Raw genomic sequence first — 14,081 nt, 5'->3', positions numbered from 1 at the left:
TTCTAGGTCGACCCATCTCTTGATTCCCGGAGCAGACTGCCAGGAAATGACATGACTAACCCATTACTTTTTAAAGCATTCTATCCCAAAACTTTGACAAATATTGGATAATCGAAACAGTGGCAGGTATCAGACACACTAAGTGGTGCATTTTTTTACCTTACAGTTTATGGAGCTTCTGCCGGCTTCCCATCATTTTCATCCTATAAGTGCCAGGAGCTACTCTGCCAAGAAGACATCGGGATCCCAGCTCCGAAGAGGAGCCGCTGTTTGGAGGGTCTGGAAGACCCAAAGATGGCAAGCAGGTATTTATACTAGTCCTGTAGGTCAGGCACAAGGCCTGTGGGCTAAAATCAGCACAAGGCCCAGTTAGGATTAGTTGGGCTCCAGCCCAATAAGTAGTGGGAAAAAGGCCCAATATTTACTGGGGCACAAGGTCCTATAGTTAGTTTAATGAGGGGGCACAAGGCCCTTAGTTAGGCTGGGCGCGAGGCCAATTCATTTAGTGATCAGAACACAAGGCCCTTAGTTAGTTTATAGGGCACCAGGCCCTTAGCAGGTTGTGCGCAAGGCCCCTTGTCTAGTGGAGCGCTAAGCCTTTGATAGTTGTCCATTGCCACATATGAGTACCATATCATTTTAAATAAAGTGATCACAGTACAATGAATTAACAATAAATGCATTCCATATCACTAAGGTTCAGCCACCCCTTTTGTAAATAAATGTCTCTTTTATAAATTCTGCTAACAATAACCTTCGCTTTAACAGAGATTATTATCAGAAGATAATTAAAATAACAATGATCCTTGTCGGTATATATGATGGTATATAGCTTGAAAAAGACTGCTATTGTTGTCTCTAAAGAACTTTAGTCATTGACTAAATAGTCTTCTTAGATAGCAACACGGGTGACTAAGGCTTAGCACTTCTGCCTTACAGCACTGGGATCATGAGTTCAATTCCCAATCAAGGCCTTATCTGTGAGGAGTTTGTATGTTCTTCCTGTGTTTGCGTGGGTTTCCTCCGGATGCTCTGGTTTCCTCTCACACTCCAAAAAACATATTGGTAGGTTAATTGGCTGCTAACAATTCTGTGTGTGTCTGTCTGTCTCTGTGTGTGTCTTAGGGAATTTAGACTGTAAGACCCGATGGGACAGAGACTGATGTGAGTGAGTTCTCTGTACAGCGCTGCGGAATTAGTGGCGCTATATAAATAAATGATAATAATTATAATAATAATAATAATAATAAGGCTAGGTACACACTGGAGCTTTTTCGTCCAATCATTATGCAAAACAGCCGACATAAAACCTTACGTTCGGATGTCGACTTAGTGTTTATAATTATAACATGGTTGAAAGTCGCTCCACAGTTCACTTGGTTGGTCTTACAAGTTTAATACTCTTGTTCCAATCATCTTACGGTCATGTAATGTGTATAAATTTCCGATCGATCCACGTCACGAACAACTACCGATAGTTCCTCAAGCTATGACTGCTTTGGGGGGGGTGTATGTAAATTTTTGATGCCTGTACGTTTTCCACGTGGTTTGGTGTCCACATGTCAGTCAATTGGTAATTAGGTGTTTCTAACGTTAAAGCTATAGTAGCTTTCAACTGTATTAAGGTCTATAGCATATCTGATTGTTTAATTATACACTTTTGTCAGTACAGTCTACAAGAAAAGCGTGTAGCTTTCTTTTCTATATATGTGTTTTGTATATGTCTGCCTCTATAATTATGCCCCTTAGGCACTCTAGTATAAAATAAAGATTTGGTCCATTATTTAAATTTCTTGGGGCTATTACTACATATGTCATTTTAGTGTGTACGAAATCCAAAACTTTTAACACAAGGAGATGGCTGTGTAAAGTCGCTGCTCGGACGGTCAGTCTTTTTTTAATCGTTTAAAACGTGTCTAGTGTGTGTGCATGAATCGCCCGAGCGATCGTACCTTCAGTCGTTAGTAAAATTGTAAATAACACATCGGTCAAAAAGAATTCAGTGTGTACCTAGCCTAAGTTAACAAAAATTGTTCGACAGGTATAAAAACCTGAAGGTTAATTAAACTGTGTATTGCTTTATGGAAAATGGAAGTTTATATCACTTAAGTAAATCTCTTATCTGAAGCAATTCAACATATTGCCAAATTTACTGCAATGTTGACTTGGCATAAATATGGTGCAGCATGATTACAGATTGGTATTAGCAGATAATGTAACTGGTTGCACTATATAAAAGCAGATTCCACATTACAGAAATCAGCCGGGTTTTTACTGGTGAGGTTGGAGGAAAGCCACAAACATGAAGATTTTGATCTTTGCTCTTGTTTGCTTCCATGTCTCAGAGGGGCTTGTGAGGTGAGTACCATCATATGAAGAATATTTATAATAAAAAAGAGTTATATGTATTTTGTTTAATACATGTGTTATGTGTTTCTTTAAAAAAATAAAATATTTAGTTGGCAGGTTTGTTCAATTCAACCAAGTTGACTGACCTTTGTATAGTGTGTGGACATCCTAAACAATCAAAACCAGACCATATTGCATCTAGTGAGTTTAGCCTGGATGAGGCAGGATTGAAGATCAGATGCAATCACCTCACACAGGTGTTTCTTGTGTTACGTGTCATTAGCCATACCTCAGAGGTACTCAAATGCAGTGCTCAAGAGCTACTAACAGATCATGTTTTCAGGATTTCTTTAATCATGCACAGGTGAGTTAATCTATTTTCATGGGTCAGTAATTATCCCACCTGTTTCAACAGACAGAAATCCTGAAAATATGACCCGTTGATAGCTCTTGAGGACTGGATTTAAGCACCTCTGTCTAGATAATAGGGAAGCATGTGCAGCCAATATCCATTTTAATTTAAGCGTACTGGATCAATGCAGTATTGTGTAATCTGTGAAATTTGAGCTGCCACACGTGGCCAAATACTACCTTTTTAGTTGCAGACTTTTATTATATATATATATAGATTTTATGTAATACATAAAACTATAGCAGTTGCATAATAACCACTGTGTTTTCTGGAACTCTAAGGGGAGTATTCAATTGTCGGCGGAAACGCCGAAAATCCTGCGGTCCGTGCACTATTACCATTATTACGGTAATAGTGCACAGAAAAACCGTTACTACGGTAATTTTCTCGCTGGATTTCAGCTCGCAGCTCCCTGAGCCGCGATCTGAAACGGAAGTAGTTTTTACGCGGCGGGATTTCATAACAATTGAATACCCCCCTAAAAGTTAATAGTTTAATACAATGAGCACACTACTGTGGAGGGCTACATTGAATATCCACTGTTTGGTTTGTGTGGAATCATGCTCAGTACCGTGGTTATCTAGCATTTGCACCAAACTGTATGCAGCTAGAATTTGTAGATAACTCCAAGTATGGAAAATATTCTATGATAGTGATAATCATCACATTACAGTTATCATTTTTATGCTCATTTTCAGAGTTCCTCTGAGTAAGGGTAAGTCCATCCGACAGAATATGAGGGAAGCTAGAGTGCTGGAGAAGTATCTGCAGTCTCACAAGATTGATCTGTCTGATAGATACAAGGGATATGCTGTCGCTTCGGAGTCCATGTATTTTGATGTATGTCATTAGAGCTCTTAATTTTTGTTTACACATATATGTTTGTATTTCTTTAAAGTCAGGGCACTAATTAAATTATAAAAGCACTTTTGTTTTTCAAACCATGGTCATCAGACTAATGATGTGAGTTGGCAGCAACTGCATATACCTGGTCTACGTAATTGCATTTTTTATGTACACACAGCATAAATATAACATACAGTATAATATAAATCACACACTATAGAATATATGAATTCTGCCCTAGTATATTCTACAAAAAAATTGTAAAATAAATATGTTGTTTAAATGGAAGGCTCTATATTGCCACATCATTATAATTGGAACAAATAATTTTAATCATTTTCTTAGCAGTAAGACAATATTGCCTGGCAGGCACTTGTAATCTGTGGTCCTACTGACAGTAACAAGTAACAAAAACATGAGCCTTATACGAAGTTACAATTATCTAATAAGGTGACATATCTTTGTTCTTCAGACATATTACTATGGACCAATAAGTATTGGAACACCTCCCCAAAACTTCCTGGTTCTTTTTGACACAGGATCCTCCAACCTCTGGGTCCCATCAACATACTGCCAGAGTACAGCCTGCAGTGAGTATCAAAGGGACAGGTTCAATCATTTTCTACAGTGCCCTTGGTTTACCACTCGTTGAATTTATATGATGAAGTAATTTTAATTTTTGTTACTAGGAACAGTTTGAATCTGCACAAGGGTTCAAATCTTCTCTTACTTTTAATGGGACACATTTTGCATGTGTCTATTGCATTGCAACAGCATTTTAATTCTCCAGGCTAATAAGGATTTAAAAATAGGGGAGGGAATTTGGGGTTCATCTTTGGAGGAATGATACCACCAATATTCTTGCAGTTATGACGAGGCTGCACTAATAATAACAACAAAAATTATTGAATATAGTTTGTTTTGAGCATTTTCACTTCTCTAGCTAATTTAAAGATTTCAGTTACATTCAGCATACAAAGCATGCGTAGTCTGTTCAAAACAGTTTGGATGCTGACAGGTGAAAAGTATGTACATGGACTGGATGTCCAAGCATTTAAAAATGAAAGGACCATAGGCTATTAGATAACTGCCACAGTAGTAAAAGTACTTTTATAACAGGTAATATCCTCTTCTTTTAGCAAACCATCATGTATTTAACCCCAGCCAGTCCTCCACTTACACTTCCAATGGACAGCGCTTTACCATGGGATATGGGGGTGGAAATGTTGCCAGCAGTGTCACTGGAGTGTTTGGATACGATACTGTCTATGTAAGTAGCTTTATCTGTGTGTCTATCTATCTATCTATCTATCTATCTATCTATCTATCTATCTATCTATCTATCTATCATGGTATTTACAGACATATTATACTAAAGCAGGCCACACAAGGACTGATCCTGCTGTTTAGCTTACACACCAGAATCAGTATCCAATTTGGCCACACAGGTAGGTGGCCAATTTTTAGGAGATTTGTCTTATATTCCCACTGGATTTTGATTGCTTTATTATCAGTTATTGGGGTTGTTTTAGGCCTCACAAGCTGTGGGATTAGATCAATTGCCTCTCATTGCTGCCGACATTACAGTGTTTCCCAGCTTAGCCATTGCATGGGACATTTCCAAAACTGTTTATTTTTAAGTATTAGGTTATTCCTTTGATTATATTTTCCTAGATTCAAGGCCTTACTATTACAAACCAAGAAATTGGATTGACCATTACCGAACCCAGCGGAAACTTCTACTATTCCCCATTTGATGGAATATTGGGATTGGCTTATCCTGGTCTGTCTGTGGGTGGAGCTACCACTGTTATGCAAGGAATACTGCAGGAAAATCTCCTGAATCAGCCCATTTTCAGTGTCTACCTTGGCAGGTATAACGAATATTTCTGCTTGTTAATATGCATTAAAGGAGGTTTATAGATGGAGTAGAAGTCCCTACAGTGAACAGTGCATCAAGTCTCACAATTAAGGGGTGATCCCAGCTATCTCAAGTCAGATCCCTCATTAATATGATTGTGAATAATACAGGTTGTCTGATTTGTTTGTAAAAAAAAAAAAATTGAAACAATATAAATCATGGTGCACTCTCACTGCAATAAACTCTGCTATACCTGCATGTAACCGTGGAGATCCTTAATCAAGAAAAATGAACCATTTTATTCCTGCCATTGGCAACATTACCCGTCCTCTTAAAACTTGGAACCAGCGCCTTGCTGTACAAGCACTAAGGGTTATCCTCTTTCTACCTTTGGATGCTGTTAGTCACACTGGAGTCATAAATGTAAGATGCAACAAACTCTGCATACAGATGTCTACATACACATTTTTGCTGCATATGTATGGCAATGCATATTTTATGCAAATAAAGCAGATATATGCACAACTCTTCATTAGCCCCTGAATGTTCCACAGGGCAGCCAATCTGGGACTCTTTAACAATATTAAAATATCCAATTTATATAAATCAGTGCTTTTTACATTACTGTAAGCATACATATTGATTTTAGGCACATTTCGTTTTTGAAAAGCAACATTAATGAATCTATTAAATCATATTTCTACTGACAATAATTTAAGAATATTTAATTATTTCCTCAAATCTGGACTTGGCTGCACTGTTCATTCATTTCACTGAGGCTACATAGTACGTATTTGGCTGAAACAGTTTTCATACAAGTTCTTGCTATCTTCAGAAAGGCAAAAGCAACTGTCTGTACCCATCTCCTAAGCATGACTGATGGCAGCATGTAGGCTCTTGTTGGGCAGAGAAACATCAATCACTTGAACAAGGAATGATGGGCTAGGTTATTCTTTGAGTGGGAGTTGCATAGAGAGCCCATCGATAAAAGCAGTTAAAATACATAACTCTTTGGCTTAGCTTTTAAACACAAGACTTGCCATTTTGTACAAACACATATAACATTTCAATACAGAGGCCAAGGTGAAAAATTAAAACAACAAACTGACAAAGGGTAGTAAAGGATATGTATTGAAATATTAAACTTTACTTAAAATCTTTTATGGCCTGTACTTTTGGTAGAGGCAAATGTGTCAAGCTTGTCTTTGGCATTGGACCCAAATTACCTATAATTTAACAGTTATTCATAACGAAAATTGCGGGCATGGCAAAGTGCACAAGTATACCACGATTATGGAAGCTATTCTAATAATATATTTCCTCTATGAGAAAGAAAAAAATTATATTTTTATGAAATATATTGTATCTTTATATTTTCAAGTGAATGTGTGTCCTTTTATTTATTTGGGATTATTAACTCTATAGCAACAGTTAACATAATGTATGGCATACTTTGCTATGATACTATAGTGTACTTATCCTTCTTTTTTTCTGCAGCCAATCAGGTGAAGTTATTTTCGGGGGAGTGGATTCCAACCTCTACACTGGTCAGATCAACTGGGTGCCACTTTCACAACAACTCTACTGGCAAATTGCTCTCCAGGAGTAAGTTTCCGCACATTTATTTATTTTTTCCTTAAGATACCTTCCTATCCAGCTTAGAAGAAGCTCCAGCTGCTTCAGCCATTTTATCTCCACTTTGGAACAGAACTGCAGCTACAGTCCTAAGGGGTTGTTGAGGAGATTCTAAGTTAATTGCATAGTAAACAACCACCATTTTGGGTCAACATCAAGAAATTTCCACAAGGGAGAAGGATATTAGAAGGGTTTCTCAAGGTCTCTTTCATATTCAGGCAGGTTAGATATAATATTCACACTGGTTTGGTGTTCTGGAAAGAGAGAGACAATATGAAGTGAAGCTATAAGAATACTTTATTTTTTTTAATTTTTTAAACTTTTTGTTTTTGAAGAGTCAAAACAGTACAAAACAAAATAAAAGCTGATGCAACAGTGTCAGATATATCATCAACATGGCAAAATATACATCTAACTAACTAACGGGGAGAAGTAACACAAACATGAACATATAAGTACCAGGTGACTCAGGTTTTAATCTAAAGAGGGAGGGAGGGTAGAGAAGATAAGGAGGGTGGATGGTGTAGCTAGAACCGTGTAAAGAATGAAGGGAAATAGGAGAGGAAGGATATCGGTCAGAAGGTCCGTGCCTATATAAACATTAGGGATAGGAGAGGAACTTCTCTTAGCTAAAGAGAGAGCAGAAGTTGAAGAAGGATAACCACGGTGTCCATATTTAGTTGAATGCTGGTCATAAATTCCTTATGCTGAACATGCCATTGATTATAAAATGGAGGGAAGGGGGGGGGGGGGGTGATTTCTGTTGTTTCCAGTCATCTGCGAGCTAGCAAGTGGCCACTGTGAGGATAAGTCAAATGAGCTTATTCTGATGATGTGTGACCTCAGGAATCCTTAACGGAATAAGGAAGAATTTAGGCTCCATGGGAATACTAATCTGTAAGACAGCAGTTATCAAATTAGCCAGATCAAGCCAGAAACAAGACCGCTTCATACAGCTTCAACAAAAATGAAGGAACATTCTTTTCAAGGACCAGTCCCTCCAGCACCAGTGAAGCAGTGGGTAGCATTTTCTAAGACAAATTGGCAAATTGGCAAGTAAAATACAACTTTGTAGACATTTTCTTTAATTGTCACTCATATGGAACTAGAAGCAGCACTCTTGCGAATGTCACACCAATCTTCAGCATAAAGGGCCTCCCCTATGTCTCTCTCCCAGGCCAATTCACGGGGGTCGTTCTGGCTCTGCGTGATAGGGGAAAGTTCCAAGTAGAGTGTAGATGTTAGCCCTGCCATGGACCACTGGCCAAGGCAGAGAGAATCGCAAGAGGTGAGCGGACCAGAGAGCTGGTGTTTGATTGTGTTATGAAGGTTTTCGAATTTGTAGATATTGGTAGAAATTTTTTATCCTAAATATCAGAGAATTGAGGGAAGAGGTCAGTATGAGTGAGGTCATTCAAAGATCTAACCCCTTAGGGTTTTGGTGTTTTGTCAGGAATCTACAACAGAACTAGTAGTTGGTTCAAGCACCTGTTTCTCTTCTGGTCCCAGTAGGCTGCATTGTGGACATGGCATACTGCTTTGAAAAATCTAAATATCACACCCACTGTATTCGCCACCATGGTTAAATTATAGCAGGGCTGACATGATGTTAAATGATAATTGTTTTAATGTAAATAAGCAAATTTATAGCTTGTACAATGCATATTATATATGATGTGTTTGTGTAACTGGGCTCTGGAATCTACTGCTTTTCTTTTGCCATGTAATAATATTTCTTTCCCTGCACTAAATCAGTGGTTTGCCACTGGACAAAAGCTTAGGTCAATCTACAATGTTGAATGTGTAGATAACATCCACATGCATTCCTTTACTACAAGTTAGTGCACAGTCTGGGAGGAATGGACACTTCTTAGAGACTATGTAAAAAGTGACTCCCAGTGTGTCTAATAGTCTAAACTAGTAGTTAGTGCCTAACAGCTCTCTCTCACTCTGCATGTGGGCTGACGCCAATATTACAGTACTTGTAGGGTAACTCCAGCAATTTTCAGCATTGCACTCCTGGAAACTGCATTGTTCCAGCCCTGGTATAAATGTAAAACATGTTCCTGCTATAAACAATATTTTTAGTGCTGTAATAGTCAGTATTTTGCTTTTTTACTGAAATAAAATGTATTTTTCCAGATTTTCCATCAATGGACAAGCAACTGGCTGGTGTAGCAATGGTTGTCAGGCCATCGTAGATACTGGAACCACCCAGCTCAATATCCCTCAGACATACATGCAACAGCTGCTGCCATACCTGGGCATTCAACAGACTCAGAATGGAGGAGTAAGTATAAAATAGGACATACTTGCCAACTCTCCCGGAATGTCCGGGAGACTCCCGAAATTTGGGTCGGTCTCACAGACTCCCGGGAGAGCAGGCAAGTCTCCTGCATCCCGCAAACAAACAACAACTTGCGACTTTCGAGACCAATAGGGTCTGTTTTTCAAGCCACCATAAAGCACACCAGACAAATATATACACATACTAATCACAATGAGAATCAGTTGTGTATTTCAATCTGTAATAATGCTATAGAATGTAATATCTGAAGACTCATTTTAATTTTGGATATTATATAGTCATATTACTAATACACAAATGATTCTTATTGTGATTGAAATGTTTGCAGTGTCTAAAGAATTTATAAACACAAGCTTTATCGCTGTTTTGTTCTGGAAATGTCTTTCAATTCAGTGTGTAGAATATATTTAGATACACTTTGCTATTGAACAAATAATGAACAAATGTGAGTAAGAGTGAGCATGATGAAAATATTCTGAAGGTCATTTTCAAAGCGCACATGATGGACATAGCAAAACTGCTTGGTTTTGCACCAGTGTGCCTAGAAAGTTGTTCTAGTGCGCTTTGAGTTGCATGCTGACTCTCCACTCTCATGTGACACATCCGCGAACTGGGAGTGAGCCGCAAAGCACACTGTGCGAAAGTGTAAATTTACATGTGCAATCTCTATTATAGGAGGAGAGCTCTGAACTGGTGCAAAATTCAAGTCCTTTTGCAGAGTGGAAATGGGTATGATGCCCCCACCTAAACCACTTTGTCTCATGACAATAATCTAACTCTGCAAATTGAAAACTCATTTTGCTACTGTTCTGCAAAATAAAAAAGTACAACAGTGTGCTTACTCTGTACTTCACCGGCAACACCTCCACTCTACCCTTCGGCCTATGTAAACTGATGCTCATTTACAAATGTGGCCATCTAGAAGACAAAAATCTATACATAATATATAACTAGCACTACAATTTGTACAGGTGTCTGGTCCACAGTGTCTGTTACCGCTCAGGATATCTAGGCGCACAGAGTCCAAAGTGGCATTTACTCCACAGCACGGCTGTTTTACGCTTCGTAATTGTTTCCTCTGTTCCTCTGTATTTTTGAGAGAAATGTGTTGCGCATAGCTTACATGTTGTCACTATACACATATTTCATAGATGCCTTTTAAATGACTGAGATTATACTAATAACGTCTTAATTATTAATAAACATGTTTGTATTTGTATCTCTACTTTATCCTGTTTTCCTTTTTAGTATTATGTTAACTGCAACAATCTTCAGAGTATGCCAACTCTCAGCTTCACCCTCAATGGTGTTTCATTCCCTTTGCCTCCATCTGCTTACATTGTTCAGGTAAGTCATTTTAATATTACGTGCATATAATACATAATCCATGGTTAAAGTATCTGCCAACTGTTACAGTTCCACATCTAGATTAATAATAAATTCAACTGGAGGATGAAATATGCCACAGTGTAAAAACAAACTGCCCTGTATTTGTGTGGCAGATGGATAAGCAGGCAGTATTTACTATGCATGCATACAAAAATAACTGAATTTGCACCTCTTGCATCGCAATGTAGTTTGCCCAGATGCAACGTTTGTTTTATTTTCCAAGCTGAGCAATGTACGACTATTCACATATTTCATATCTTAGTTATATGACAGAGGCTGAATATATTCATCAAGTAAGCTGCATTTGCTTTTGATACCTAACTTGTCTTAACTAAGCAACATTTTTATACCTATTTACAGTGGTGTAACAGTTTGTTAAATAAAATAATTATGGTGACAATATTAATCATTCTAGGAGAATGGATACTGCTCTGCCAACTTCCTAGACATCAGCCTTCCAGCTCAGAATGGAGACCCCCTGTGGATTCTGGGAGATGTGTTCCTGAGGCAGTACTATTCAGTTTTCGACTTTGGAAACAGCCAGGTTGGCTTTGCTCCCGTGGCATAGGTTGCCTGCTGTTAGCACCATGGGGTGAAACAAAAAATGACATCATGATCCCTGACATGATACAACAGCCTATCATATCACAAATTACTTTGAGGATTTATTTTCTTTACTATCTTTCTATACTGTTTCTGACAATAAACTGGCTACAAAATTGAAATTTTGTTTTGTTTCCTATAGTCATTGACTGAGGGAGAGCTAATAACAGGAAAACATCAAATGGTTTCTATTCCATTATCTATGCCAACATTTTTCCACATTAGTTTTGTGACTAGGATTCATTTAAATGTGCAATGTTTATAGTGAGATTTTGTCATATTTCATCACTGCTCTCATACTTACAACACAGCCATCGTAATCCAAATTTGTGTGACTGAAAATTGGTTCTATTACAATTTTCCCTCTTTTTACACCTTGTTAGAAACAAAGGCAAAAAATGAGTCACATTCAGGGCTGTCACCAGACACCCTCCCCACTATGCTGGCAGGTATACCCAAGTATATCTGACTGCACCTCTTTGTTGTTCTTTGCTTCGTTTCTGCAAGATGATATCTAATCCCATATTATCCATGTAGAATTTCAATTTAAGTACAATGAAAGCATCAGTTGTTCATATCTCACAAGTATCCCTGAATACTTAAAATTTTCCAGATTGCCTTCTGCACAAGTTATCCCTGGGCAGCCTGATGTTTCCTTCACTCTTTCTTTATGGGGTCTCCATTCCAATACATCTGAGCTCCAGAAAAGGAGTTAGTAGGTGCACATTCTGGACATGATGCTTCATAAGTACTGTATATTGCCAATTCTGGAACGTCCATCTATTTGAAAAGTGAAGGATACATTGGATTGCCCTAGGAACCCTAGTGCTGTGCACAGGACAGTGAAATGGCCCTCCGAAACGGGGACACTTTTAAGTATTCTAGGAAACTTTAAAAGTCTAAATGTTGAAGCCACTGGCATTGCTAGCAATAACTGGGCCACATAACCATTTTTTGGAGGGCCCAGCAATCATATCTACTTACTGCTCCAGAGGCCCTGTTATGCTCTCATGACCATTTACAGGGGTTGGGGAATACACAATGCAACTCCAGTTCAACTTTTATAATTATTCTTAAGAATTATCACAGTGGAATTGAAAGCCTAAAATACTACACATCTGCTGGCACATGCACTTGCTCAGAAGTGCAAAGTTTGGAGCAGGTTGACAAACATCTCTGCCCTCCCCTCCTAGCTGGGATAAGACTTTTATAGTACTACTTTTAAAGTTCTACATAGTAAACTAGGGATTAAATATTGTCTTAAAGCAACAAATGTTGGTTGCCAGCACAAGAAAGAGGTGCTGTCTGAGTCTATTGGGGTGTATAAATATATAGCTGAGAATAGGGAAGCACTATTTACCAGATATTGGCATCCCTGGCTACCACTAATCAGGTTGAGCCTATTATAATCATTGTCACCTTTTGTGAAAGGTTCAACCTACTGTATATATTTGTACTGTACTATCCTGCTGGTCATTCCCAAAGCCTCTATAATAAAAAAAATCCCATGTGACCCAGAATTAACAGAGCCACACAGCTTTTCCCAGATGTTTAGACAGAGTTTAAACAGGTTGTAGAGAATAGAGATTAGGTGGAGGGCAGAGAGAGCTATTGTAATGTCTGCAACCTCAATGAGTACAGGAGGTATATTTATCACTGATTTAAACATTTTTCTAGTGTAAATGCCTTTTTGTGGTTTATGTCTTTTATATTGGCATTTATTAATTATTGGTAGAATGATAAATCTTGTTCTTTGGTGCCCAAACACGTTGTTTTGTCCTCATTTTCTCTTTTCATAAACCTAGACAAAAATGGCTGTTGAGAACAATAAACCTTATATCAATTCTGACTGATATTAATAAGAAGCAGAGATGAATAAATAGGTTTGTCAGTATGCAAAGTTGGGAGAACCTACACATTTGTCTGAAAACAGTAATCCATCTTGGGGTGAGAACCACTTCTTTATTAACTACACTACCAATGCAGGACATTTATGGGGTTTCTACCTTGGAAACCTGCAACTTTCCATGTGCCAGCAGGTGGCCAATACAATTTACAGTATAAGGAGCAAGGATATCCTGCACTGGAGGAGTTCAGCTACTCTAATTATTCAGACTGGTAGGGTGGGAGCAGGGACCCAAAGCGGGGTGAGTACAAATTACCCAGGCCCAGACCTCCATTGTGGTTGGTGAGCATGGTGGGGGGGGGGGGGGGGGTGGTGATAGAACTCTGACGCCTTCTATGGTAGCTTCCTATTGGTCCATGTGGACCTAAGGCTGCTCGCACAGTCTAGGAGTGGCCCCAAAAGTGACTGCACTGGGGCTTGAGTTTACTCTTAGTGGCCCTGTGTGGGAGGTGGGCATTAGATAGGGAATGATGTGCTACATTGTTGGCAATCAATGTAGGGACTTACAGAGTGGAGTAGCATTTTGCAATGAATATCAGTATAGTCGCTGCATTCAAAATAGATTGTATGGGTGAAAGTCTGGTTAGAGGAAGACCACTAAGAATGGTATTGCAATAGCTAATGTCAGAGGTAATGAGTGCATGAGTTAAAGCTTTTGCAGTATCTTGTGTGAGATATGTGTATATTCTGGAACTGTTTCTTAGATGTATGTAACAGGATTTGAATACAGATTGGATGTGGGGAACAACATATTCTTCTGAGTCAAGGATAA

The 14,081-nt window shown here is 38.5% G+C and overlaps 1 protein-coding gene across 1 annotated transcript; it reads left to right on the top strand.

Moving 5' to 3' along the window:
* The first annotated feature begins 2,302 nt into the window (after positions 1-2,302).
* LOC142138900 (gastricsin-like) lies at positions 2,303-11,505 on the top strand. Its single transcript, XM_075195997.1, has 9 exons — positions 2,303-2,358; positions 3,460-3,601; positions 4,080-4,197; positions 4,747-4,877; positions 5,282-5,481; positions 6,966-7,073; positions 9,246-9,393; positions 10,660-10,758; positions 11,216-11,505. The coding sequence occupies exons 1-9, from the start codon at positions 2,303-2,305 to the stop codon at positions 11,366-11,368; spliced, it is 1,155 nt and encodes a 384-aa protein (XP_075052098.1). The 3' UTR covers positions 11,369-11,505.
* Positions 11,506-14,081: the final 2,576 nt, after the last annotated feature.

This window comes from Mixophyes fleayi, chromosome 2, assembly GCF_038048845.1.
Source record: "Mixophyes fleayi isolate aMixFle1 chromosome 2, aMixFle1.hap1, whole genome shotgun sequence".
In the NCBI taxonomy this organism is placed as follows: domain Eukaryota; kingdom Metazoa; phylum Chordata; class Amphibia; order Anura; family Limnodynastidae; genus Mixophyes; species Mixophyes fleayi.
This window is presented reverse-complemented; position numbering and strand designations above follow the sequence as displayed.